The sequence below is a fragment of the Thalassophryne amazonica genome, chromosome 20 (genome assembly GCF_902500255.1).
Source record: "Thalassophryne amazonica chromosome 20, fThaAma1.1, whole genome shotgun sequence".
In the NCBI taxonomy this organism is placed as follows: domain Eukaryota; kingdom Metazoa; phylum Chordata; class Actinopteri; order Batrachoidiformes; family Batrachoididae; genus Thalassophryne; species Thalassophryne amazonica.
In genome coordinates, this window is record NC_047122.1 from 47,744,039 (window position 1) to 47,770,345 (window position 26,307).

Below are 26,307 nucleotides of genomic sequence, written 5' to 3' on the forward strand. Positions count from 1 at the left end.
GAAATGCCAACAAAAATAGTGCCCTCTATTTTATTTGTACAGCCCTAAATCACAAATAACCTTTGCAGGGTCTTTATGGGTCACGCTATGTGGGAACTGTTGATTGAACCTGTGCATAGGTTGACCACTGCAGCACTGGAACAACAAACAGAGAGGAGATGACATGTTAGATTTAAGTGTTTCTGTCATGAACACTATTTTGTGTTCAACGAAAATGAGCAGCTTGGATTTGCTAATGATTTAAGTGGAAAGCCTTTGGGGCATTCTTGCATGTGTCTGCCTAAATGCTTGTTCTGTCACTTCGCTGTTCCTGCTTCATGCATGCTGTGATTGGCTTTGTGGAAGAAATGCAGCTCTGACAGTAAAATTGCACCTTTATTGTTCTTTAAACACAGCGTTATTTCACAAGCACATTGAGTCTGTGCTTGTTCAGGCTGTGCAGCCTTTACTGTGTGTGTATGTGTGATTCAGATAACGGAACATGTCATTGATATATTACCATCCGTGCCAGAACCTGTGATACAGACCAGAGACTTGCTCATTTGGAGGTGGGAACCATAGAGGCCATTCGGGTCCTGGTTTGTGGCTCTGTCTGGGATAAAACAGTGCTGCCTTGCATACCGAGTTGTCCAATAAAATCATGTGCTAATACATCATGTTGTCCAGTCTGCACATAACAGATACTTTCTTCTTTGTCTGGTTTCAATCACTTTGCCTCTTGGTTGTTTCAGCTTTCTTTTTAGTTGTCAGCACCTTTAGTATCTTCTTATAAACAGGGTTCCTGGGGATCCTTAAAAGGTCTTAAAAGGCATTGAATTTTTAATCTAAAAATTAGGCTTTAATTGGTATTAAAATGTCATATCAGTCTTTCAATAGTCTTAAAAATGTCAAAACACCAGAAGTAGGATTTTGTTTTTTGTTTTTTTTCTTTTCTCCCCCGACATAATTGTGATGTTCTGGCATCCTGCCCAGGGGCATTGTGGGTGGGCTTTCATCCGCCTTACTCCATGGAAACTGCTGGAGGGGCCTCTGGGATGATAGGGATGTACTTTTACATCTGACATTGCAATTAAAAAACATGAAAATAATAGCAATATCTTTGTGAATAATTAAGTGAAAGCCTCTCGTAATGCTATGCAAAGCGAGATAGAGGAACTAACAAATCTCGTTTGTTTGTTCCTGGAACGCTCGGAGCAGGTACACTTTCAACTAGTTAGATGTAACTTACATGATGACATTGGAGAATGTAAATTTCAAGGATGATTTTATGGGGTGGCTTAAACCATTGATGATGATCTATGTTATTTGGGCACATTTGTCCCAAATGCAGGCACATGTGTGTACAGGCTAAATTAGCTGAGTGCAGACAGAGCACATGTAATCATCTGCAACTGCAAATGCTCTGTCGTCATATACAGCAATTGGAAAAACACCAATGGGCTCAGATCAGGGGGACAGAAAAGAAGAAAATCTGTGTGGACATGGGGCTAATAGGCTGTAGATTGTGAAAAATTGTATGAGGCTTATCGCTGAAATTGAATTCAATTTAATCACAATCCAGGTTCCAGATCATTTAATGGCCCGGCCTTATTGTGTACATTGTGGAGTCTGACCCAAATTAGAGGAAGAAGAGGAAATAAAACAACCACATCTGCATGGTCCGACTCATCTGCTGGCTTTTAAGATAAAATCTCCCCTAGTGCATTTGGGCAGCATTGCGGCTCAGTTTTTACCACTCTTGCCTCACTTGTAGGTTTGGGGTTTGATTTCACCGATGCCCAGTTCCTTTCTATGTGGAGTTTGCATGTTGTCCATGTTTCTAAGTGGGTTTCCTCCAGGCTCTCCAGTTTCCTCACATCTTCAAAACATGCACATTAGGGTCTGCTAAATGCAGAGGACAAATTTTGCTGCAGTGCCAATAAAGGTCCTCCTTCTAAAAATGGAAAATTGCAGGAGCTGCTTCCTTTCTGCACATGTCAAAGTGGCCAATCCAATTGCTTTGAGCACACATGAATTCACTGATCAGAATTATTCCCTTGTAATTGGGAGCCCTTCTGTACACAGCTACTGTGACTTTTTCATTAAGTGCTAATGGTACTATGACAAAACAGTTTATTTGTTGGCTGCAAAATGTAATGAAGCCCACACTTATGCAGTAATATAACAGTATTTATCCTTTCTGTCCTTTAAAGATTTATTCAGTTAAAGTTGGAGCGAGCCAGTTCAGCAGAGCGACAGCTCGTCTTCAGTGAGATTCTCCAAGCAGCCTATCAGCTGATGGTTGATGTCTTTGGCAATTATGTCATCCAGAAGTTCTTTGAGGTGTGTATAAAAAACTGCACATGAAATTATTAGTGTACTACGTGTAATTTGAGGCACCAAAAATGAATTCACATAAGAATTAAGAGCAAAAATGATTGTCTAGATTAAAGCAAGTAGCTTGTGTTATGCGAAGAACATAATGTCGTCTTATGGTATTAAATGGATGAGAGGATTTACATGTTTGTGTTGTGTGTGTGTACATTTAGTTTGGCAGCCTGGACCAGAAGCTGGCTCTGGCAGAGAGAATCCGAGGTCATGTGCTGTCTCTGGCCCTGCAGATGTATGGCTGCAGAGTCATTCAGAAAGCACTAGAGTTCATTCCCTCCGACCAGCAGGTCATTGTAAGTATAGAGAAGATCATAGTATTATTAATTATTTTCCCATCACATTTAAAGTGACCATAACCTTATGCTGTCATAATCCAGCTGTGATCCGATTTGTTTCTGTAGGTGAACACACTGAAATTTTTCAGTGTCAAATCTGAGGCATATTTACTATCTATGTGGTCATTTTGTGTGCGTGTGGTTATGGAGCTTTTATATCTGTGTACAAACAAGAATGTGGCATCAGTAAAGCACTGCACTCTTCGTGTTCTGCATTATGGGAGAATATGAAGAGTGCCTCTTGTTTCAATGGGATCGATGCAGGCAGTCTGTCATCTATTGTGAATGAGGCTAATGATGCAACAGTTGATATGCAAATTTTGAACTGCAAGTATGACGCCAGAGCTGGCTGAATAACATGAGGAAGTAGGTTTAATCAGATTCATTGGTTTTACAAAAGGGTGTGTGTGTGTGTGAGAGAGAGATCCATCGCTTCTTAATGGACCTGTGTAAATTTCTCCAGGGCAACTGTATGAAGCCAGTGTTATTTGTTGTGTTTTGAGCCACTATGAGGAATGGAGAAGTTGTGCAAATGCTTTCAGGCATTATGTGATCTCTCACAATTACCTGTTCCTTCTTTCTCTCCCCCCTTTCCTCCTCTGATCTCCTCCTCTAACGCAGAGTGAGATGGTACGAGAGCTGGACGGCCATGTACTGAAGTGTGTGAAGGACCAGAATGGTAACCACGTGGTACAGAAGTGTATCGAGTGTGTCCAGCCTCATGCGCTGCACTTCATCATAGATGCCTTTAAGGGACAGGTGGGTCCCCTCTGTGCACACACATAATGTCTCCACATTCAGTTACTGAAACCTGGCAGGGCTTGGCTGACATCCACAAACATGTTCTGGTGTGCACCAGCGCTGCCTTTAGGCAGTAAACATATTGTCACTGTCAAAGCACAGAGCGAGAAAAAAAACTAAAAATGTACTTGAGCCTTTCAGGGGACAGACTACATTGTCATGGCAACAGAAACCTCAGCCTAGTGCCAACATCCATCTTTTATTCACAAGTTACATGTTACATTAAGTGTTAAAATAAATTTTGCATGTTCATGCACACATGCTCTCTGGGGCATACAAATGAATGGTTTCAGTCTTAAAATTCACTGAAGGTGTGAATGTTTTGCTTTTGACACACTTGCACCTACTTGTTTTCGCTCGGGAGCTGTGATTTGTTTGTGTAGCAAAAAGCACATCAGGAATCTGCTTTCGTTTCCCCACAGAGGTTGGATAGGTGTGTTTAAGTGCAACTTAGCTGCTGAATGAGCATGCTTTGCACACTATTTGTTTAAAAAAAATAAACAAATAAATAAAATTCTGTTACACAATGTGGAGCTGTTGTTTGTTTGTTTGTTTGTTTTGTCCCCCATTAAATTTTAACATTTGGTGTATGGCTGTGATCCAATAGACTTGCTGCACTGTGAATAAGAACACAACAGGCAAACATACAGTTGTGTAATGTTCAGCGCGCTGAGCTCCAGAACCACTTGGTCTGTATATCTGACTGGAGTCTGCGTCTCGCAGGTCTTCGCCCTCTCCACTCATCCGTATGGCTGCAGAGTCATTCAGCGCATTCTTGAACACTGCCTTCCAGAACAAACGCTGCCTATACTGGAGGAGTTACATCAGCACACAGAGCAGCTAGTGCAGGTAATGCATGCACATACTGCTGCACATGTCTGCCTATTTATTTGTTATTGTGACTGAGTTTGCAGGTGTCTACAGGTATTGTGTAATGTGACTGTTTGTTTGTTTTTTGTGCTGCAGGACCAGTATGGCAACTATGTGATCCAGCACGTTTTGGAGCATGGTCGAGCTGAGGATAAGAGTAAGATCGTGGCTGAAATCAGAGGCAATGTGCTCGGACTCAGCCAGCACAAGTTTGCCAGGTGCACACAAACAGCAAATTATTCCTGGTATTAATTAGAGAATCCTACACTAGTGGAGCAGATAACTGTAACAATTGATCGTTTATGGAAACAAGCACCGAAATTGGCACACATACTCCTTAAGACGTTACTCTTTTGTAAAAGCACATTAGCCAACTACACTTTCAATTGAAGAATTACACAGGAGTCAAAATTTAAAAATGTTCCAGTCATATTGAAATCTATACCATATTGTTTGTCTGATCACAAAGATTCCAAAAATGTATAGTTTGGACAATCTATGACTGAATGTTATGGGGTTAAAAACAGCAAGAATGGTGGCAAAGTTTGTACAAGGGGTCAAAAGTTAAAGTAATTTGTTAAAAAAAAAAAAGTGATGCAAATTATTGGTTGAGTTAATAGGGTTTTAAAAAGGACTAGTTTGCACCATGTGTCATGCTTAATTATCATGTTACAGGGTAACATATTTCCCATGTCATAGAATCCAATGGACATTGATCTTGTTTGACCTTACTTTGGAGACCAAGCATTCAGCACTGTCAAAACAATTCGATTTATTAATCCTGTTAGCACAACCAATAATTTTCACCACTTATTTACCAAAATTGGAGCAACTTTAAGTTTTGACCCCTGTACAACCTGAAATTGACCTTTGTCACCATTCTTGCTGTTTTTACCCCATAACTCAATCAATCAATCAATTTTATTTATATAGCGCCAAATCACAACAAACAGTTGCCCCAAGGTGCTTTATATTGTAAGGCAAGACCATACAATAATTACGTAAAAACCCCAACGGTCAAAACGACCCCCTGTGAGCAAGCACTTGGCGACAGTGGTAAGGAAAAACTCCCTTTTAACAGGAAGAAACCTCCAGCAGAACCAGGCTCAGGGAGGGGCAGTCTTCTGCTGGGACTGGTTGGGGCTGAGGGAGAGAACCAGGAAAAAGACATGCTGTGGAGGGGAGCAGAGATCAATCACTAATGATTAAATGCAGAGTGGTGCATACAGAGCAAAAAGGATAGGAGTTCTATGCAATTTTTCAAACTTGGGGACTTGGGTTCACAATATAGTATTACAGTTCAAATCAGACTGTGCCGACATGAATGTTATTAAGGGGATTTTCATTTTCGTGGATAAAAGTCACGGATGAAGTCACATTCATCAAAATGATCTGCGTCAGCCACCTGGAAATCAAATGTTTCATTTTTGAGTACCAGTGAATCGGAATTGTACTCATCTGTGCGCTTTTTTCCCATCAAAGTCATGCTCTTCACCAGTATCTGATACACATCTATTTAATTTTGAAGCAGTCTTGTCGATGTGGACAACAGAAATGAAAAAGATTATGGTTCATATCCGATGTTTGTGTCAAGCTTGGAGAGAGAATAACAAAAACCTTCAGTGAATAAGAACATCCAGTCGCCATCTTCCTTGCTCCTTCTACTCCTTTTGGCCGTTTATGTGATGAAGCCGTATCTGAAAGCAGTTTCTTATCACATGGGGAGGATGTGCCTGGCAGATGTGCCGTATCAGCCTGAAAGACGTTTCTTCTTAGTTGGGAAAGTTTTTTGCGTTTGATTTCACTCCAAATGGATTTTCCCATTTAGCATTGGACTGATAATGGTGTAGTGAAGGAGAAATATCATTTCATAGCATACAGGTGAAACAAGGTTTATTGATTCATCCAGCATGAGAAGCATAGCTGACAAATATTTTATAATTATTCAGTGTGCGATTTAAAGAGAAAGAGAAAGAAACACTCAGTGCATCATGGGAATCCCCCAGCAGTCTAAGTCTATAGCAGCATAACTAAGGGATGGTTCAGGTCACCTGATCCAGCCCTAACTATAAGCTTTAGCAAAAGGAAAGTTTTAAGCCTAATCTTAAAAGTAGAGAGAGTGTCTGTCTCCCTGATCTGAATTGAGAGCTGGTTCCACAGGAGAGGAGCCTGAAAGCTGAAGGCTCTGCCTCCCATTCTACTCTTACAAACCCTAGGAACTACAAGTAAGCCTGCAGTCTGAGAGCGAAGCGCTCTATTGGGGTGATATGGTACTATGAGGTCCCTAAGATAAGATGGGACCTGATTATTCAAAACCTTATAAGTAAGAATAAGAATTTTAAATTCTATTCTAGAATTAACAGGAAGCCAATGAAGAGAGGCCAATATGGGTGAGATATGCTCTCTCCTTCTAGTCCCCGTTAGTACTCTAGCTGCAGCATTTTGAATTAACTGAAGGCTTTTCAGGGAACTTTTAGGACAACCTGATAATAATGAATTACAATAGTCCAGCCTAGAGGAAATAAATGCATGAATTAGTTTTTCAGCATCACTCTGAGACAAGACCTTTCTAATTTTAGAGATATTGCGTAAATGCAAAAAAGCAGTCCTACATATTTGTTTAATATGCGCATTGAATGACATATCCTGATCAAAAATGACTCCAAGATTTCTCACAGTATTACTAGAGGTCAGGGTAATGCCATCCAGAGTAAGGATCTGGTTAGACACCATGTTTCTAAGATTTGTGGGGCCAAGTACAATAACTTCAGTTTTATCTGAGTTTAAAAGCAGGAAATTAGAGGTCATCCATGTCTTTATGTCTGTAAGACAATCCTGAAGTTTAGCTAATTGGTGTGTGTCCTCTGGCTTCATGGATAGATAAAGCTGGGTATCATCTGCGTAACAATGAAAATTTAAGCAATGCCGTCTAATAATACTGCCTAAGGGAAGCATGTATAAAGTGAATAAAATTGGTCCTAGCACAGAACCTTGTGGAACTCCATAATTAACCTTAGACTGTGAAGAAGATTCCCCATTTACATGAACAAATTGTATTCTATTAGATAAATATGATTCAAACCACCGCAGCGCAGTGCCTTTAATACCTATGGCATGCTCTAATCTCTGTAATAAAATTTTATGGTCAACAGTATCAAAAGCAGCACTGAGGTCTAACAGAACAAGCACAGAGATGAGTCCACTGTCTGAGGCCATAAGAAGATCATTTGTAACCTTCACTAATGCTGTTTCTGTACTATGATGAATTCTAAAACCTGACTGAAACTCTTCAAATAGACCATTCCTCTGCAGATGATCAGTTAGCTGTTTTACAACTACCCTTTCAAGAATTTTTGAGAGAAAAGGAAGGTTGGAGATTGGCCTATAATTAGCTAAGATAGCTGGGTCAAGTGATGGCTTTTTAATTACTGCCACCTTAAAAGCCTGTGGTACATAGCCAACTAATAAAGATAGATTGATCATATTTAAGATCGAAGCATTAAATAATGGTAGGGCTTCCTTGAGCAGCCTGGTAGGAATGGGGTCTAATAGACATGTTGATGGTTTGGATGAAGTAACTAATGAAAATAACTCAGACAGAACAATCTGAGAGAAAGAGTCTAACCAAATACCGGCATCACTGAAAGCAGCCAAAGATAACGATACGTCTTTGGGATGGTTATGAGTAATTTTTTCTCTAATAGTTAAAATTTTATTAGCAAAGAAAGTCATGAAGTCATTACTAGTTAAAGTTAAAGGAATACTCGGCTCAATAGAGCTCTGACTCTTTGTCAGCCTGGCTACAGTGCTGAAAAGAAACCTGGGGTTGTTCTTATTTTCTTCAATTAGTGATGAGTCGTAAGATGTCCTCGCTTTACAGAGGGCTTTTTTATAGAGCAACAGACTCTTTTTCCAGGCTAAGTGAAGATCTTCTAAATTAGTGAGTCGCCATTTCCTCTCCAACTTACGGGTTATCTGCTTTAAGCTGCGAGTTTGTGAGTTATACCACGGAGTCAGGCACTTCTGATTTAAAGCTCTCTTTTTCAGAGGAGCTACAGCATCCAAAGTTGTCTTCAATGAGGATGTAAAACTATTGACGAGATACTCTATCTCACTTACAGAGTTTAGGTAGCTACTCTGCACTGTGTTGGTATATGGCATTAGAGAACATAAAGAAGGAATCATATCCTTAAACCTAGTTACAGCGCTTTCTGAAAGACTTCTAGTGTAATGAAACTTATTCCCCACTGCTGGGTAGTCCATCAGAGTAAATGTAAACGTTATTAAGAAATGATCAGACAGAAGGGAGTTTTCAGGGAATACTGTTAAATCTTCAATTTCCATACCATAAGTCAGAACAAGATCTAAGATATGATTAAAGTGGTGGGTGGACTCATTTATATTTTGAGCAAAGCCAATTGAGTCTAATAATAGATTAAATGCAGTGTTGAGGCTGTCATTCTCAGCATCTGTGTGGATGTTAAAATCGCCCACTATAATTATCTTATCTGAGCTAAGCACTAAGTCAGACAAAAGGTCTGAAAATTCACAGAGAAACTCACAGTAACGACCAGGTGGACGATAGATAATAACAAATAAAACTGGTTTTTGGGACTTCCAATTTGGATGGACAAGACTAAGAGCCAAGCTTTCAAATGAATTAAAGCTCTGTCTGGGTTTTTGATTAATTAATAAGCTGGAATGGAAGATTGCTGCTAATCCTCCGCCTCGGCCCGTGCTACGAGCATTCTGGCAGTTAGTGTGACTCGGGGGTGTTGACTCATTTAAACTAACATATTCATCCTGCTGTAACCAGGTTTCTGTAAGGCAGAATAAATCAATATGTTGATCAATTATTATATCATTTACTAACAGGGACTTAGAAGAGAGAGACGTAATGTTTAATAGACCACATTTAACTGTTTTAGTCTGTGGTGCAGTTGAAGGTGCTATATTATGTTTTCTTTTTGAATTTTTATGCTTTAATAGATTTTGCTGGTTATTGGTGGTCTGGGAGCAGACACCGTCTCTACAGGGATGGGGTAATGAGGGGATGGCAGGGGGAGAGAAGCTGCAGAGAGGTGTGTAAGACTACAACTCTGCTTCCTGGTCCCAACCCTGGATAGTCACGGTTTGGAGGATTTAAGAAAATTGGCCAGATTTCTAGAAATGAGAGCTGCTCCATCCAAAGTGGGATGGATGCCGTCTCTCCTAACAAGACCAGGTTTTCCCCAGAAGCTTTGCCAATTATCTATGAAACCCACCTCATTTTTTGGACACCACTCAGACAGCCAGCAATTCAGGGAGAACATGCGGCTAAACATGTCACTCCCGGTCCGATTGGGGAGGGGCCCAGAGAAAACTACAGAGTCCGACATTGTTTTTGCAAAGTTACACACCGATTCGATGTTAATTTTAGTGACCTCTGATTGGCGTAACCGGGTGTCATTACTGCTGACGTGAATTACAATCTTACCAAATTTACGCTTAGCCTTAGCCAGCAGTTTAAAATTTCCTTCAATGTCACCTGCTCTGGCCCCCGGAAGACAATTGACTATGGTTGCTGGTGTCACTAACTTCACATTTCTCAAAACAGAGTCGCCAATAACCAGAGCTTGATCCTCGGCGGGTGTGTCGTTGAGTGGGGAAAAACGGTTAGAAATGTGAACGGGTTGGCGGTGTACACGGGGCTTCTGTTTAGAACTACGCTTCCTCCTCACAGTCACCCAGTCGGCCTGCTTTCCCGGCTGCTCGGAATCTGCCAGAGGGAAACTAACGGCGGCTAAGCTACCTTGGTCCGCACCGGCTACAGGGGCCTGGCTAGCTGTAGAATTTTCCACGGTGCGGAGCCGAGTCTCCAATTCGCCCAGCCTGGCCTCCAAAGCTACGAATAAGCTACACTTATTACAAGTACCATTACTGCTAAAGGAGGCCGAGGAATAACTAAACATTTCACACCCAGAGCAGAAAAGTGCAGGAGAGACAAGAGAAGCCGCCATGCTAAACCGGCTAAGAGCTAGTAGCTGCGCTAAGCTAGCGGATTCCTAAAGACACACAAAGTGAATAATGTGTAAATAATTTAGAGGTGATTCAGCAGAGGGAGTGCTTTAGTTAAGGCACGTGAAGATTACACTGTGAAACAAATCGTTATCTAGGTAACTAGATCAATCTAATTGTGCAGATTAAACAGCTAACAGATACGGCAAAACACCGCTGTGCTCCGGAACAGGAAGTGATACAATACCGCAGTGAGAGCCAACCACCAGTAGAGGCAAGCAAGAGCCTCTACTCCATAACATTCAGTCATAGATAGTCCAAACTATACCTTTTTGGAATCTTTGTGATCAGGCAAATAATGTGGTGTAGTTTTCAATATGATTGGAGCATTTTAAAATTTTGACCCCTGTGTAATTCTTCAAATGTCCCTACCTGGCTGCCTATTGAAGATTTAGGTGGCTAACATGCTTTTATGAAAGAGTAATGTCGAAGGAGTATTTGTGCCAAATTTGGTGCCTTTTTTTCCCCCACTATTTGAAAGAATCATCTGTAAATATTCTATTATCTGCTTTATTACACTGGCAGCCATAGTGTAGATTAATTTTTCTCTTTAATAAAACTTCACTGCCCCCTACTTTCATCCAGCAATGTTGTGGAGAAATGTGTGACACATGCATCGCGGGCTGAACGGGCAGTGCTGATTGACGAGGTGTGCAGCCTCACCGAGGGCCCCCACAGTGCCTTATACACCATGATGAAGGACCAGTACGCCAACTACGTGGTGCAGAAGATGATTGACGTTGCAGAACCCACCCAGCGCAAGATCGTGATGCACAAGGTACGTGCTGGTGGGGGGGTTTCTGTGTCTGTTCAGAATTCTGTACAGCAAAAGTCTTGACCTTAATTGATGTCACTCAAGGTGATACTAGAAAGTCATGATTGGTTTCCTGTGATTGTTTTATAAAATATCACAGTCAGGCATACAAATGGACATCTGTAATGTTGGTGTAGAGCACAGCAATGAATCAATAAAAGTGATTAGCTAAAATAATAATCATCAGGTGAGTCCCTATCATCAAATGCACTGTGTTGCATGAGAACGCCCACCAGAACCACGAATATGAGTTTGTGCGAGAGTGGAGTCCTGGTGCAATTACACCAGTTAGTACATGGGACCCATGTAACACATTCCCGTGCTGGATAAGACGGACATTTCTATTGGTAGACATAATTAGATTTCAGCCAGTCGGCATAACTGAAACAGTCGTGACATCATCTCAGATGGTGGCATTTAGATGATGTCACTGTAGATTAATGGGCCAGAATGGCAGATCTGTTAAAAAAAAAAGAAAAAAAAGTTATATGTTTTCATGAAAATCTGTTTAGTTTTGGAATGCCACTGCTAACTTGCATATATTGGGCCAAAACAAAACTTCATCACTGGTGATAATGCTGTCAAATGGCAAGTAAAATCCTCACTTGAACCCATAAAATCAGAAAATTGTAAATGGCTTCATTGATTGACGAAAAATATATATTCTGATTATTATTTTAATCCATTCTAAAATCTTTTTTGTCTGTATAGATTCGGCCCCATATTTCCACGCTGAGGAAGTACACGTATGGAAAACATATCCTCGCCAAACTGGAGAAGTACTACATGAAGAATGGTGTTGACTTGGGGCCTCTCTGTGGGCCTCCTAATGGCATCATGTGAATCTGCTCCCCTTCACCTCCCCAATCATGGCACCCTTCATAGCCTCTCGCAGCAGTCATATTGATCAGCTTCTGTCCTCATGTGATCTTTGTGAAGGCCTTCTCTCCACTTCTCCTAAATCCAGCTCACTGAGGACATTGAGTATCCCTGTTTCCATGGTAACGCTTGGGCGGAGCCTGTTGCATCAGGCAGCCTTAGCTTGGAGTTCTTTGCTCTTCCCCCCAACTGTACCCACATCTGTGAAGATAGAGGAATGCTGGTGGACGAGAGCAAAGACTAATTTAAAGTGAAACATACTCCTCTCTCCTCTGCTTCTTTTACCATTTTTGTAGCTTCATCAACTCAAATCATTTCCTTGTTTTTTTGTTTTTTGTTTCTCTTGCTGCGCACGCAGTCCCAATGTCCCTTTCTGCCGTCTCAACTCTTCACCACTATGAAATGGATTAAGTATTTAATTTGCCTGACATCACAGAATCATAGACAAATACACACACACCATCAGATAACCAGCAGACAGATCATTTAGCATGGGAGATTTGTTTTCCTGGTCTTGCTTCTATAAATATAACGTGTATACTTGGTGTAGACCTTTGCATATATATAAATATATATATATATAAACTTTGTAGTTTTTCTGGTTTTTGATGTTGAATCTGTATCTATAATGTATCCTAGTAGTGACCACATACTTCTGACTGTATAATTGTACATTTGTAAACCCTTGTAATGTAAAAGTGCTTTACCACCCTTTTGGTATGAGAAGGAAAAAACACACTCTGGGGGGAAAAAAACAAAAAAAAACTTAGAGGAAAAAAAAAACCTGTGCATTTCAGTTTATATTCTCACCTCCTCGGTTGTGACATATAAGTTGTTGTATATTGTAAATTGTAATATCAAATTTTTGTTTTGAAAAGCCCTTTCTATACAGCGTAGTACTTGTACAAAATTTTGCCACGCTTGGTTTTATCTATCTTGACACTGCTTAACTTAAGATGTTGATCTCCCACTGATTCCCGGTTGGACACATTCTGTTAGAATTAGTGTTGTCTTCATGTTTGTGTTGGAAGGTTCTTTATGGCTTTTATTTTTAAGATCTTTTATAGGAATGCTTTACCCCATGAAATGTGTTTGTGTATGGGTATGCTGGCTGGGTGGGAAAAATTTATTTAACCCCACCAAACCCCTCAACCACCCATAACAGTTTTCAGGGGTGGGGTAAAACAGCAGATTGTACAGAGATTTTTTTTTTTTTTTTTTTTTTTTGGCATTTCTCTAGTGCTGTAAGTGCTGTATCATACTGTTCATGTCTTTCTGGGTGAGAGGCAGCCCGCCACAATGCGGTGTACATTTGGAGCAGCCTTGTGTATATTTACTACGAGCACACCTGTAACCATATGTGTATAGTTAACAGAACCTGTGTATGCTTATTGCCTGGGCAACTATTTTTTGTAACTCCTGTTGTAGATTGTCTCTAAACAATTGTGTGATCTTTATTTTGAAACCAAACTGAACAAACAAATTTTTTTTGAAAATTTCACAGTCTCATTTGTGTTTTTATTGGATTTTTAGACATACAGTCAGGATATAGGCACTCGAACGTTATTGAACTCTAGCAGTTTGGTGTGTGTGTGTGTGTATATATATATATATATATGTATGTGTGTGTGTGTATATGTATGTGTGTGTGTGTATATGTATGTGTGTGTGTGTATATGTATGTGTATCTGGCAACCTAATAGGGAATTGCGCTGATGGAGTGCCAAAAACTGCCAATTGAAACCACGTTGGTTAACTTCCTGTAGCAAAGTGACTTCAGATGACAGGAAATTTCAAAACTCAAATAGCCTTGTAATTGAGTAAAGAATGAAATGAATGGAAACATTCCTTTAATGAGTAACGAGTGTTGGAATGCAACACTAACTGTGCAGCCTTCATTTTTCTATGCATTGTGAAAAATTAAGGTGTACTGTGATTTTTGGGCGCGGGGGGGGCTTCAGAGTTATGCTCTCGAGTAATAAGGCTAATAAAATAATTTGTAAATCAACTTGAAAAAAACCTGCAGTTTTGCTGTGAGGCAGAAATCCATGTTCCAAGTATGTATGCACAATGCAGTGTGTGACTAGATGCATTTGTCCGTGTGCTTCCATTTGTTGGCAACTTAAAAACTTAATGCTACCATCTTGTAGTTAACCAAAATTAAAAGACCATAGAGCAAGAACAAAGTATTTCACATCTGGTGAGTTTGCTCCATCAAACCAATCTAAAAAACATTTTGTTTGTGTAAAATCCTATAGACATGTCTGCCACTTGCTGGATGAATAGTAAATAGAAGCTTGATGATAGATTAGAAACAGGTGTAATAGTCAGAGGGAGCCCATTTCTGCACAGATGTGTACTAAATCATCAAAACCTATTTTAAAACTCACCATGGTCATGTCTACACAACCCTGATGAAAGGATTTTACGAGGCAGACACTTCCTCCTCTTCAAGATACACACCCTGAAATGAGCTCAGTTTTCATTTTCCAAAGCTGAGGTCTGGTGGCCACCAACTCTACTGCTGCTTGTTTAATGACACATCACAGGATAAAATAAATTCATGCACAAATATTTTAAATGGTTGTGAATTTTTAATTTTAATTTACAAATTGCAAACTGTTTTCTGTGCATGTGAAACCTTCCTGTGAGCTGATAGTACTATAACTACCAAGATGATATTAATGATATTAAAAGAATTTAGAATAAACAAAAATGTAGATAATTCAAAAGTTACCAACAAGTAGAAAGATGTAATAAAAAAATAGGGTATTTGTGAACACTTAACAAGAAATTATCAAGGAATAACAAGGATAATGTGGAATACAATTTTTTTTTTAAGATTTGTATAATATGGTTTAGTGCAGATCATTTATAAGGAGGCGGGGGTGTGTCCTCTACTGCACTGCTGAGTGCCCTTCCACTTCGAAAATGTTCAAAAAGGCGTGTCTAAACGCAAGTGGTCCAATCTGATTGGACGGAGGAAGGTCGTGCATGTGGATGTCTCATGCATATGCATTAGCTGCTACGTCAGCACAGGTTGAACGACCTGATCGTGTTTCAGCCAATCAGAGCCGAGCTGAGGAGCTGAGGTGAGTAGCCAAACGGAGCGCAAACCTTGGCGCCCCGAGGGTGTAGAATGTGCACGAGATAAGTTTGTGCCCGATTGTTGTTTGTGGTAACAAAAAAAAAGTTATTTATTTATTTAGGTTCGGGTGTAAGGGTCCTGTGGGCTGCGGGTGCCTAAACGAGCTGCAGGGGGCATCCTCACCTTCCTTTGCTCGAGGAGATCCCCCGCGCCCGCACGCACTCACACGCGCGCGCACGCACGCGCAGATATTCAGATATTGTTTCTCACCCTCCTCCTGGACTTCCTCCTCCCCCTCCTGCTTCCAGACTCCCAGGAAAAAAGCGACGTCGCCATACGGAATATCCTGCCCTCAACGGAGAGAGAGAGAGAGAGAGAGAGAGAGAGACTGACTGACTGACTGACTGGCTGACTGGTGGTAAATCTTTCAGCTCTCCGGCACAAAAACTCAGAGGAACAGACGGAGAGCAGAAGAGGCCTGTCTTGGACCGGGACGGTTTTGGATTTAATAGAAAAAAAAAAGATCAAACAAACAAACAAAGAACAAACGGACGGGCGGCGCGCTTTGAAGTTGGGCAGACTACCGAGCCCCGGACAGCCCCCCTCCCCTCCCCGAATCCCGTGAAGGCAGCGGCGGCACCGGGAGCCCGTGCCCGCGCACCTTGACGATGAAGCTGCCTCGGCTGCTGGCGCTCGCGGCGCTGCTCGCGCACACCGCCACGGTAAGTGGGACCTATTTTTTATTTTTTTGGTTCAAAAATAAAATAATTAAATCCCAGCAGGGGCTCGTGCGCAGACGGGAGCTCAGGGGGGTTTAGTGCGTGTGCACGTGCGTGTCGGTGATAGGAAACCCTGCACTCGACCTACGTACGAACGAGCCCCCACCGGCCGTCTGTGACTCCCGTGGCTCCCCCTCCTCCCCACGCACAGACTCTCTTTGTGTCTTTTTATATTTTTTATTTAATGCGCCCCCTCCCCTCCCCTCCGCCCCCCGAGTTCAGGGGCTCGCGCACCGGTAATTAGCGTGTTATCTCTAATTGTGCTTGATTACAGCTCTTTGTGTGAGGAGTCTGCGATCCGAACCACTTCATTGGCGGGGAGACACGAAGGAGCGCGTGCACGCGTGGGGGAGCTTGGGGGGGTGGAATCTTGTGCGCGCGCCAGTTTACTCCTCCACCCCCGCAAAAAAAAAAAAAAAGAGAGTCATCCTGCACTTTAAATCCCAGAGGTGTGTGTCCGTGAGTATGTCTGTGGCAAATGTGGGTGGGGTAAATTCACGGCGATGCGCTGCGCGAAAGCTCCGGTGGAATGATGTCATCGGGAGTCGCGAGGCGGTGGGGGAGCTTGATTAAGGTAACGCATGCCTCCGCCCCCCCCACGTGCCCCGTCCGGAAACAGATCCACGCCGTGAATTTTACGCGCCCCCCACCCTTCCTTCTTACTCCCCCCCCCCGTGTGACGCCCACACCTTCCGTTACCGTTAATCCAGATTTAACCTGCGATAAGCATCAGCAGGAGGGGAGGACGTATCCCGCACAAGCATTGACGAGAGAGGAAAAAAACACGTCTGTCTGTCCGTAAAGCCCACGCAAGTATTCCTGCAGCGCCCCACGTGCGCCTGGTTATATTTATAACCAAGTTTCTCTGATTTAGCTTTTTACACGCTATATTTGTCAACTTTTGAGTGTGGCTTGTTGTCTCTCTCTCACACACACACACACTTCAGGTGGCAGTGATTATGGCACCAGGCTGTGATTCCACTTTAAACCATTTCATATTTACTGCCTGTTAGATATATTAGAGGAAATATCATAAATTACTTAAAATGACAGTCAGTCTTGTTGATGAGGTTTAGCTGCTGATTTAGTTGCATGTTATCTGTTCTGACATTTCATTGGCATGAATCCTGACCCCCAGTTTGAGAACCACTCAGTTTAAATGCGTCACGTGGAGGCTCCCTTTCTTAACGTCCCAGCAGAGGCTGCACATTTATGAACTTGTGCACCAGTGATGGTAAATATTGTTCATTTTGCACAGCCATCTGTTGATCTCTTTTGTTGGTATTTGCTGATGGAGTGAGATGCAGTGCATCCTGCATGAGAATTTACTACTCTCAAATTATTGATGTTTTCAGCTCTGCTCTCTGATTGGCTGGTCGTTTCGTGCACTGACCCTACAGCAGTAAATGCATGGGGCTCCAACAGTTCATTTAATTTTGCACACAGATCAAAAACACTGAATAAACAGCTCATGGTGACGGATCATAGTCATTGCTCATGGTCATGGCTCATAGTCACACCTCACTACCACACAACAGAACTAAAATATGGATCTTGACTTCCCCATAGCACACTGACAACAGATTTTTGTTTCAACAACATGTGCATAATGTGCACCACACACTTTGTATCCTTTCCCTGATTCCCAACCTGGAGTCTGAGACCACCTCAGGGGGGCGCCAAATGTCACAGGGGAGGGGGCTGGGGGTGCATGAGTTTTTGTCTGCTCTGAGGGAGTCCAATAATTCTTTAAACAAAATTAGGCAGGTGCATAAATTTGGGTACCCCCCCCCCCCCAAAAAAAAAAACATCAATATTTAGTAGATCTTCCTTTTGCAGAAATAACAGCCTCTAAATGCTTCCTATAGTTTCCAAAGTGAGTCTGGATTCTCGTTGATGGTATTTTGTACCATTCGTCTTTACAAAACATCATACAGCATCTCTTTGTGCAAAGTGCGCTGCATAGTTGAACGATGCACAGAGACACTATCTGCAGCAAGATCATGTTGTAGGTCTTTGGAGCAGGTCTGTGGGTTGACTATGACTGTTCTTACCATCCTTCACTTCAGCTTATCTGAGATTTTTCTTGGCCTGCCACTTCGGGCCTTAACTAGTACTGTACCTGCGGTCTTCCATTTCCTCACTATGTTCCTCACAGTGGAAACTGACAGCTGAAATCTCTGAGATAGTTTTCTGTATCCTTCTCCTAAACCATGATGTTGAACAATCTTTGTTTTCAGGTCATTTGAGAGTTGTTTAGAGGCTCCCATGTTGCCACTCATTAGAAGAGATGCAAAGAGGGGAAACATTTGCAAATGGCCACCTTAAAAGCCCTTTCTTATGATTAGATTCACCTGTGTAAGGAGGTCAAGGGTCAATGAGCTTACCAAACCAATTTTGTGTTCCAATTATTGACAATAATAACAATAATTGACAATAATGACAAGGGTGCCCAAATTTATGTACCTGCCTAATTTTTTTTAAATAATTATTGCACGCTTTCTGTAAATACTAGAAACTTCATTTCACTTCTCAAATATCAGTGTGTTTGTCTGCTATATGACATATTTAACTGAAATTTCTGATCTAGACAACCAAAGATTTACAAAGGAAAATGATGAAAATTATCAGAGGTGCCCAAACCTTTGCATACAACTGTATATTAACAGAAATGGAATAGCATTCATAACCATCTGTTCATGGGTGTATGAATACCTGCAACAAATCAGTCTCTCTTTTTTTTGTTTTTATAAGCGTAAGCCCAGTTTCCACTGAGCGGTTCAGGTCGGTACGGCACGCTATTTTGTGCGTTTCCACATCCAGATTTAGGAACGGTCACCAAAATAACCGGCTGGCACAGTACGGGTCGGTATTTTGGAAAATTACGTCTGGAAATACTTTAATTCCTTGTCGTGGCTGAAGAAACACAGCATTTTTAAAGAAGTTCCTCTGTGTTTTGTCTGCTCCGGGTGCGTTACTCAGCCTGAACTAAAGAATGTCGGCATTTTGTCCCACAACATGAAGATTAACTTATTTTAAAAGTTAAAAGAGTCACAGCGCCTCATTCATTCACATCAGTGTTTACCACAGGCATCATTTGATTCTTCAGCATTTTCACGCAATGAAAATAAATCCCATGATCCACCAAGATAAAATTAAATTAAATTGAATTTAAAAATGTCAAATTGCGCTGTGCGCTAAATGTGTAGGAGCGAGCCTGTGTGACAGCGTGCGCGCTCTCGATGACGTGCATGACATCTGCATGCTCTGCCTACCAAACAAAAGGTACTGTTGGCGGTTGAAACGCAAGTCGAGCCAAACCAGACCTAACTATTCCAACCCGCACCATACCATGCCGGATCGCTGGATGGAAACACCCCTTTATGAGGGCTGTCCATAAAGTATAGGTCCTTTTTATTTTTTTTAAAAACTATATGGATTTCATTCATATGTTTTTACGTCAGACTTGCATGAACCCTCGTGCGCATGCGTGAGTTTTTCCACGCCTGTCGGTGACGTCATTCGCCTGTGAGCACTCCTTGTGGGAGGAGTCGTCCAGCCCTCGTCGGAATTCCTTTGTCTGAGAAGTTGCTGAGAGACTGGCGCTTTGTTTGATCAAAATTTTTTCTAAACCTGTGAGACACATCGAAGTGGACATGGTTCGAAAAATTAAGCTGGTTTTCAGTGAAAATTTTAACGGCTGATGAGAGATTTTGAGGTGACACTGTCGCTTTAAGGACTTCCCACGGTGCGAGACGTCGCTCAGCGCTCTCAGGCGGCGTCATCAGCCTGTTTCAAGCTGAAAACCTCCACATTTCAGGCTCTATTGATCCAGGACGTCGTGAGAGAACAGAGAAGTTTCAGAAGAAGTGGGTTTCAGCATTTTATCCGGATATTCCACTGTTAAAGGAGATTTTTTTAATGAAAGACGTGCGGACGGGTCCGCGCGTCGGGACGCAGCCGGCGCGGAGCGGCGGCACAGGAAAAACACCTCCGTGTTGATAACCATTTGTTAAAATCCAGGCGGCTTTTGATGGCTTTCAGTGGAGTGAGTATATGAGAAATTGTTTAACAGCTGGACATGTTCCAACTTGTCCTGAAGGCTTCCAACAGAGGTGTTTTTCCTGTGGCGGAGCGTCGCGGCGGCTGCGAGCCGACATGCGGACGGGTCATTAAAAAAATCTCCTTTAACAGTGGAATATCCGGATAAAATGCTGAAACCGACTTCTTCTGAAACTTCTCTGTTCTCTCACAACGTCCTGGATCAATAGAGCCTGAAATGTGGAGGTTTTCAGCTTGAAACAGGCTGATGACGCTGCCTGAGAGCGCTGAGCGACGTCTCGCACCGTGGAAAGTCCTTAAAGTGACAGTGTCACCTCAAAATCTCTCATCAGCCGTTAAAATTTTCACTGAAAACCAGCTTAATTTTTCGAACCGTGTCCACTTCGATGTGTCTCACAGGTTTAGAAAAAATTTTGATCAAACAAAGCGCCAGTCTCTCAGCAACTTCTCAGACAAAGGAATTCCGACGAGGGGCTGGACGACTCCTCCCACAAGGAGTGCTCACAGGCGAATGACGTCACCGACAGGCGTGGAAAAACTCACGCATGCGCACGAGGGTTCATGCATGTCTGACGTAAAAACATATGAATGAAATCCATATAGTTTTTTGAAAAAAATTAAAAGGACCTATACTTTATGGACAGACCTCGTATATGGGAGCGAGCCCCCTTTGTGGAGGCCACTATGTTGATATTATAGCTCAGAATGGATGTACTTACTCTGCATTTGCAGTGTGGCCAGAACGTTAAAGGAAAAAAAAAAAAAAAGAGGACTCAGTAGTTGCTCTTCAGTACATTGTCTACTGATTGCTTGTGCAGACAAATAAGTCTGGGAATCCTCATTTTTGTGATCATACACAAGAGATCCCAAGGAGGCATGAATCACCATCACCAAAGAAGTGAAAACATCATGACTGCCGACGGCACAGTGCAGTCTGCTACATCACCACTAGCTAACTCTAAATCCCCCACACTGTAGCTTTAAAGTCAGTGTAGCCCTCCCACCCAAAAGAGAATGAGTCACTTTATTTTCATGGGGTGCATGCATGCACACAGGCTGGGGGGTGTTGGTCGTGGTGGCGAGGGTGCACTCCGAGGAAAAAAGGTTGGAAACCACACCTTTAAATGCATCCACAAATCATACGTCTGCACCACAAACAGGCAAACTTTTTTTTTTTTTTTTGATGTCTCAGCCAATTAGAGTCCACGGACTGTAAGTCTGGGTCTGTATCTAAGGCTGCCAGATGTGAGCAGTGCTTCATCCATGCACCACAGAAAAACACACCCTACGTATCTGTACGATTAGTACCTCTCTTCAACCTTCATCTGCAGAAACAATGTCTGGGACGTGTGGGAAGTTACAGAACACATCGTGAGAGATATCAGACCATGCCGGCGTGGCACAGTTGCGTTTGGACATGCTTCATGACATCTCTTTGAAAGCAACACTTACCATACACAGAGATTACTACCAGGTCACACGGTTGACAAAGATCACGGGCGTCAGGATGACCTAATGTGTCTTTCACAGATGGCCACAGGTGTGACACGCGCTCACTACTAATATAGAGCCTTAGAACTGCGCTGCACGCATGTCTAATAATTGCTGGATACCAACACCCAGGTTTTATACATACAGTCACACACGACAGGATCTTTCTTTAGATGCATCCTGGCTTGCGGCCGACTTGGTGGCGTCACATCCGGGTGACTATAATCTACACAAGAGACTGATTTAAGTTTTTTTCCCACAGACATCTGCTGTGTTGCGCAGACAGTCGGCGTGAATGTGTGCGTGAGAGCGCTGTCTGTCCATCTGTCTGCGTGTGGGCTCCAGAAAAGCGGCTCTCGCGAGCCAAAAACTTGTTCTCTCGCCGGGCCCCTTGCCCCTTGAAGTGTGCGTTTGTGACGGAAGCTGCATGGTGTTATCGCGTGTCATCTTTAGCTTGTGGAGTGAATCAGTGTTTTGTGCCTGTGATCGCAGACAAAGCCCCCCATAGAGAGATGAAAAGGCAGAAGGAGGACGCAAACAGTGAGCGAGGCGGATTGAGGAATGCAAGAGGCAATTTGACACAGGAAGTGGGCCGTTCTCACTCTTCTTGAAGACAAAGTTCCATCACGTGTACACACTCAGGCGCACGTGAAAGCCCCCGTCACACTAAGGAAACGTATGAGGGCCTGATTCTATACGTTCATGTTTGTTTTTGTCCTACAAAAGTAATTTTCCCATCTGCAAAATGCACACCTTGTCAGCTGATGTCAGCCAAGTCCGTCTGAAAGTTTTGGCGCGTTCAAAACTTTAAGTGGATATGATATGGAGAACTTGGCCGCTGCGTGTGTTTATTATTTTTTTTTTTTTACGTTTTGTCTTCTACATGTCATTTTTTCTTCCTGCTGTTGTCTGACTGTTCATTCTGGCGTTCTGATTGGTCAAGAGTTCACCAAGTGGAGAAACAACTGACGCAGTAAGTGCCACTCCATGTCTGGAAGAAATAGACAGCTCTCTCTCTCTCTCTCTCTCTCTCTCTCTCTCTCTCTCTCTCAGAGATGCGAAGCAGTGGAGCTGTTTGAGTGAGGAAACATAACTTCATGCTTCCAGAGCGTCAACTCTGCCACAACGCAGCATACGAGGTCTATTAGATAATAAACCGACCCTTTTATTTATTTCTTTTTTTAACTATATGGATTTGAATGACGTGCGATTACACCAATCATGCTTGAACCCTCGTGTGCATGCATGAGTTTTTTCACGCGTCGGTGACGTCATTTCCCTGTGGGCAGGCCTTGAGTGAGATGTGGTCCTGCCCTCTCGGCTGAATTCCTTTGTTTCACACGCTGCTCGAGACGGCGCGCGTTGCTTTATCAAAATTTTTTCTGGACCTGTGAGGAATATCCGAGTGGACACTATTCAAGAAATTAAGCTGGTTTTCGGTGAAAAATTTAACGGCTGATGAGAGATTATGGGGTGTTTCTGTCGGTGTAAGGACTTCCCACGGAGCGGGACATCGTGCAGCGCTTCCAGGCGCCTTCGTCAGCCTGTTTAGACCTGAAAACATCCTAATTTAAGGCTTAATTCACCCAGGACGTCGTGAGAGAACAGAGAAGATTCAGAAGAGGCCGGCATGAGGACTTTATGCGGACATTCCACTGTTTAAGGACATTTTTTAATGAAGACGTGCGCGCAAATTCGCCGAGTCGTTTCCGTGACGACTCGGCAAATCTGTGTGCGCCGCGACAGGAAAACGCCTCCGTGTTGAAACCATTTGTAAAATTCAGGCGGCTTTTGATGGCTTTCAACAAGTGAGTACTGAGAAATTGTTTAACAGCTTGGGCATGTTCCAACTTGCCCATTAAGGTTTCCAACGGAGGTGTTTTTCCTGTCGCAACCCCCCGCGGTCGGGTCCGGCCCGACATGCGACTCTGCCCGCACGTTCTTTCATTACAAAATGTACGTTAACAATGGAATGTCCGAATAAACTCCTCATGCCGACTTCTTCTGAAAGTTCTCTGTTCTCTGACGACTTCCTGGGTCAACAGAGCCTGAAATGTGGAAGTTTTCAACTTGAAACTGCGAGACGCTGCCGCCTCGAAGCGCAGATCGCTGTCAGGCGCCGTGGGCCGTCCTTACGGCAACACTACCAGACCAAAATCTCTCATCAGCCGTTAAAATTTTTACCGAAAACCATCTGAATTTATCGAATGGTGTCCACTCAGTTGTGCCTTACAGTTTTGAAAAAATTTTGATCAAACAAAGCAGCAGTCTCTGAGCCGTTCCTAAACAATGAAAAAATCGACGAGAGGGTGGGTGACTCCTCACTCAAAGACTGCCCACAGGCGAATGACGTAACCGACAGGCGTGAAAAAACTCTCGCATGCCCACGAGGGTTCAAGCATGTCTGATGTAATCACACGTGATTCAAATCCATATGGTTTTTGAAAAAAATAATAAGGTCGGATACTTTTCTAACAGACCTCGTATTTGTCTGTAAACCGAGAAAATATTTCTGCTCAGAGCAGAACTCCATGGAAATGCGACAGCATCTGTCTGTTAGCACCCCGACTCCACGGGAGTATTTGCCAACGGACAAAATATGACACATGGATGACACTAATCCTTTTGCTCTGTCTGTCATTAGTGTGACTGGGGCTGAAGGGGGAGGGTTGTTCAGGTGTGCAAGGATGGTCGGGGGTTGGTAGTCCAGTCAAAATGACCAAAAAGGACAGAAAAACTTAGTAAAAAGATGAAAACTGGTGTATGCTCTCCCCTCAGTAGCCTTGATAACATACAGAAAATCCCCGCATTTCCTCATTGAGCTTTCACCGTTATGACATCATGACGTCATAGCTTATATTTACGTGAGAAATGGCCTCCTCTGGATATATAATTTAGTATACAAGGGTATATTTTTGATTACTTTTTTATTAAACAGCCATACAGTCCTTTGGAACATTGACGTAAACGTAAGTAAACAAAAGAGCATGAGATCATAATGTCATGACCTCATTTATGATGTCATAATATGTCATAATATGAATGACCTCATAGTCGGTAATTATAGGGATTTTTACTGGAATGTGGAAGAACCACAAAATACTCTTAAAAGAGGTTGTTATACAATCCAGGATCAATCAATCAATCAATTTTATTTATATAGCACCAAATCACAACAAACAGTTGCCCCAAGGCGCTTTATATTGTAAGGCAAGGCCATACAATAATTACGTAAAAACCCCAACGGTCAAAACGACCCCCTGTGAGCAAGCACTTGGCGACAGTGGGAAGGAAAAACTCCCTTTTAACAGGAAGAAACCTCCAACAGAACCAGGCTCAGGGAGGGGCAGTCTTCTGCTGGGACTGGTTGGGGCTGAGGGAGAGAACCAGGAAAAAGACATGCTGTGGAGGGGAGCAGAGATCAATCACTAATGATTAAATGCAGAGTGGTGCATACAGAGCAAAAAGGATAGGAGTTCTATGCAATTTTTCAAACTTGGGGACTTGGGTTCACAATATAGTATTACAGTTCAAATCAGACTGTGCCGACATGAACGTTATTAAGGGGATTTTCATTTTCGTGGATAAAAGTCACGGATGAAGTCACATTCATCAAAATGATCTGCGTCAGCCACCTGGAAATCAAATGTTTCATTTTTGAGTACCAGTGAATCGGAATTGTACTCATCTGTGCTCTTTTTTCCATCAAAGTCATGCTCTTCCCCAGTATCTGATACACATCTATTTAATTTTGAAGCAGTCTTGTCGATGTGGACAACAGAAATGAAAAAGATTATGGTTCATATCCGATGTTTGTGTCAAGCTTGGAGAGAGAATAACAAAAACCTTCAGTGAATAAGAACATCCAGTCGCCATCTTCCTTGCTCCTTCTACTCCTTTTGGCCGTTTATGTGATGAAGCCGTATCTGAAAGCAGTTTCTTATCACATGGGGAGGATGTGCCTGGCAGATGTGCCGTATCAGCCTGAAAGACGTTTCTTCTTAGTTGGGAAAGTTTTTTGCGTTTGATTTCACTCCAAATGGATTTTCCCATTTAGCATTGGACTGATAATGGTGTAGTGAAGGAGAAATATCATTTCATAGCATACAGGTGAAACAAGGTTTATTGATTCATCCAGCATGAGAAGCATAGCTGACAAATATTTTATAATTATTCAGTGTGCGATTTAAAGCTTTGAAATCTGGAGGCCCTGGAGCCTCTGTGGAGCAAAAACTTTTGAGTCCCCATTCAGTCAATGAATTTTGATGTTCGTTTGCAATGTATAGTTGAATGCAACCCATTTACCGCTCCTGCATGTTCATTTTTTTTCCATTTCTAATTTTTATGATAAGCTGATGCAGTGTCTATGTTATGATGTTGTGGCAGCTTTTCTGAATAGTTGCAATGCAAGTTGTATTGATTTAGGTGGTTTTTGCTTTTTCGCAGTGAAATTACAGGAGCAAGTGAAAATTGCAAAAATAGTTGCAGTCATTTCTAGAATTTTTTGTATAATACATTAAAATTTAAAAGGGAAATTATTCCAGTATTGGCCCCAAAAAATCCATATTGGTTGGGCTTCACCACTGCACAGGCACTGGACTTGTGCGGCTAGCTGCAGATACAAAGACAGACAGAAAAAAAACTTTTGCTGCAGTGTGTCCATGTTTATTTGTGTTTTACAGTTTAACTGCAATATAATAGTCACAAAATAACATTTTGTTTGTCAGATTAACAGTTATAAGTGAAGACTGTCACATTCTG

General features: G+C 42.3%; 2 protein-coding genes across 3 annotated transcripts in view; both read left to right on the forward strand.

The window, feature by feature from the left end:
* pum1 (pumilio RNA-binding family member 1) overlaps positions 1–13,625 on the forward strand; it is a 62,637-nt gene extending 49,012 nt beyond the window's left edge. For both annotated transcript variants that reach the window (XM_034160550.1, XM_034160549.1), the window contains 7 exons: positions 2,193–2,322; positions 2,529–2,663; positions 3,327–3,464; positions 4,230–4,355; positions 4,473–4,594; positions 11,019–11,211; positions 11,959–13,625. In XM_034160550.1, the coding sequence (XP_034016441.1) occupies positions 2,193–2,322; positions 2,529–2,663; positions 3,327–3,464; positions 4,230–4,355; positions 4,473–4,594; positions 11,019–11,211; positions 11,959–12,090 (976 nt within the window). In that variant the 3' untranslated portion in view covers positions 12,091–13,625. The remainder of the gene's footprint in view (positions 1–2,192; positions 2,323–2,528; positions 2,664–3,326; positions 3,465–4,229; positions 4,356–4,472; positions 4,595–11,018; positions 11,212–11,958) is intronic.
* A 1,930-nt stretch (positions 13,626–15,555) lies between these two features.
* Positions 15,556–26,307, forward strand: part of sdc3 (syndecan 3) — a 61,034-nt gene continuing 50,282 nt past the window's right edge. Inside the window, exon 1 of the mRNA XM_034161247.1 lies at positions 15,556–15,936. Coding sequence (XP_034017138.1) covers positions 15,883–15,936 — 54 coding nt within the window. The 5' untranslated portion in view covers positions 15,556–15,882. The remainder of the gene's footprint in view (positions 15,937–26,307) is intronic.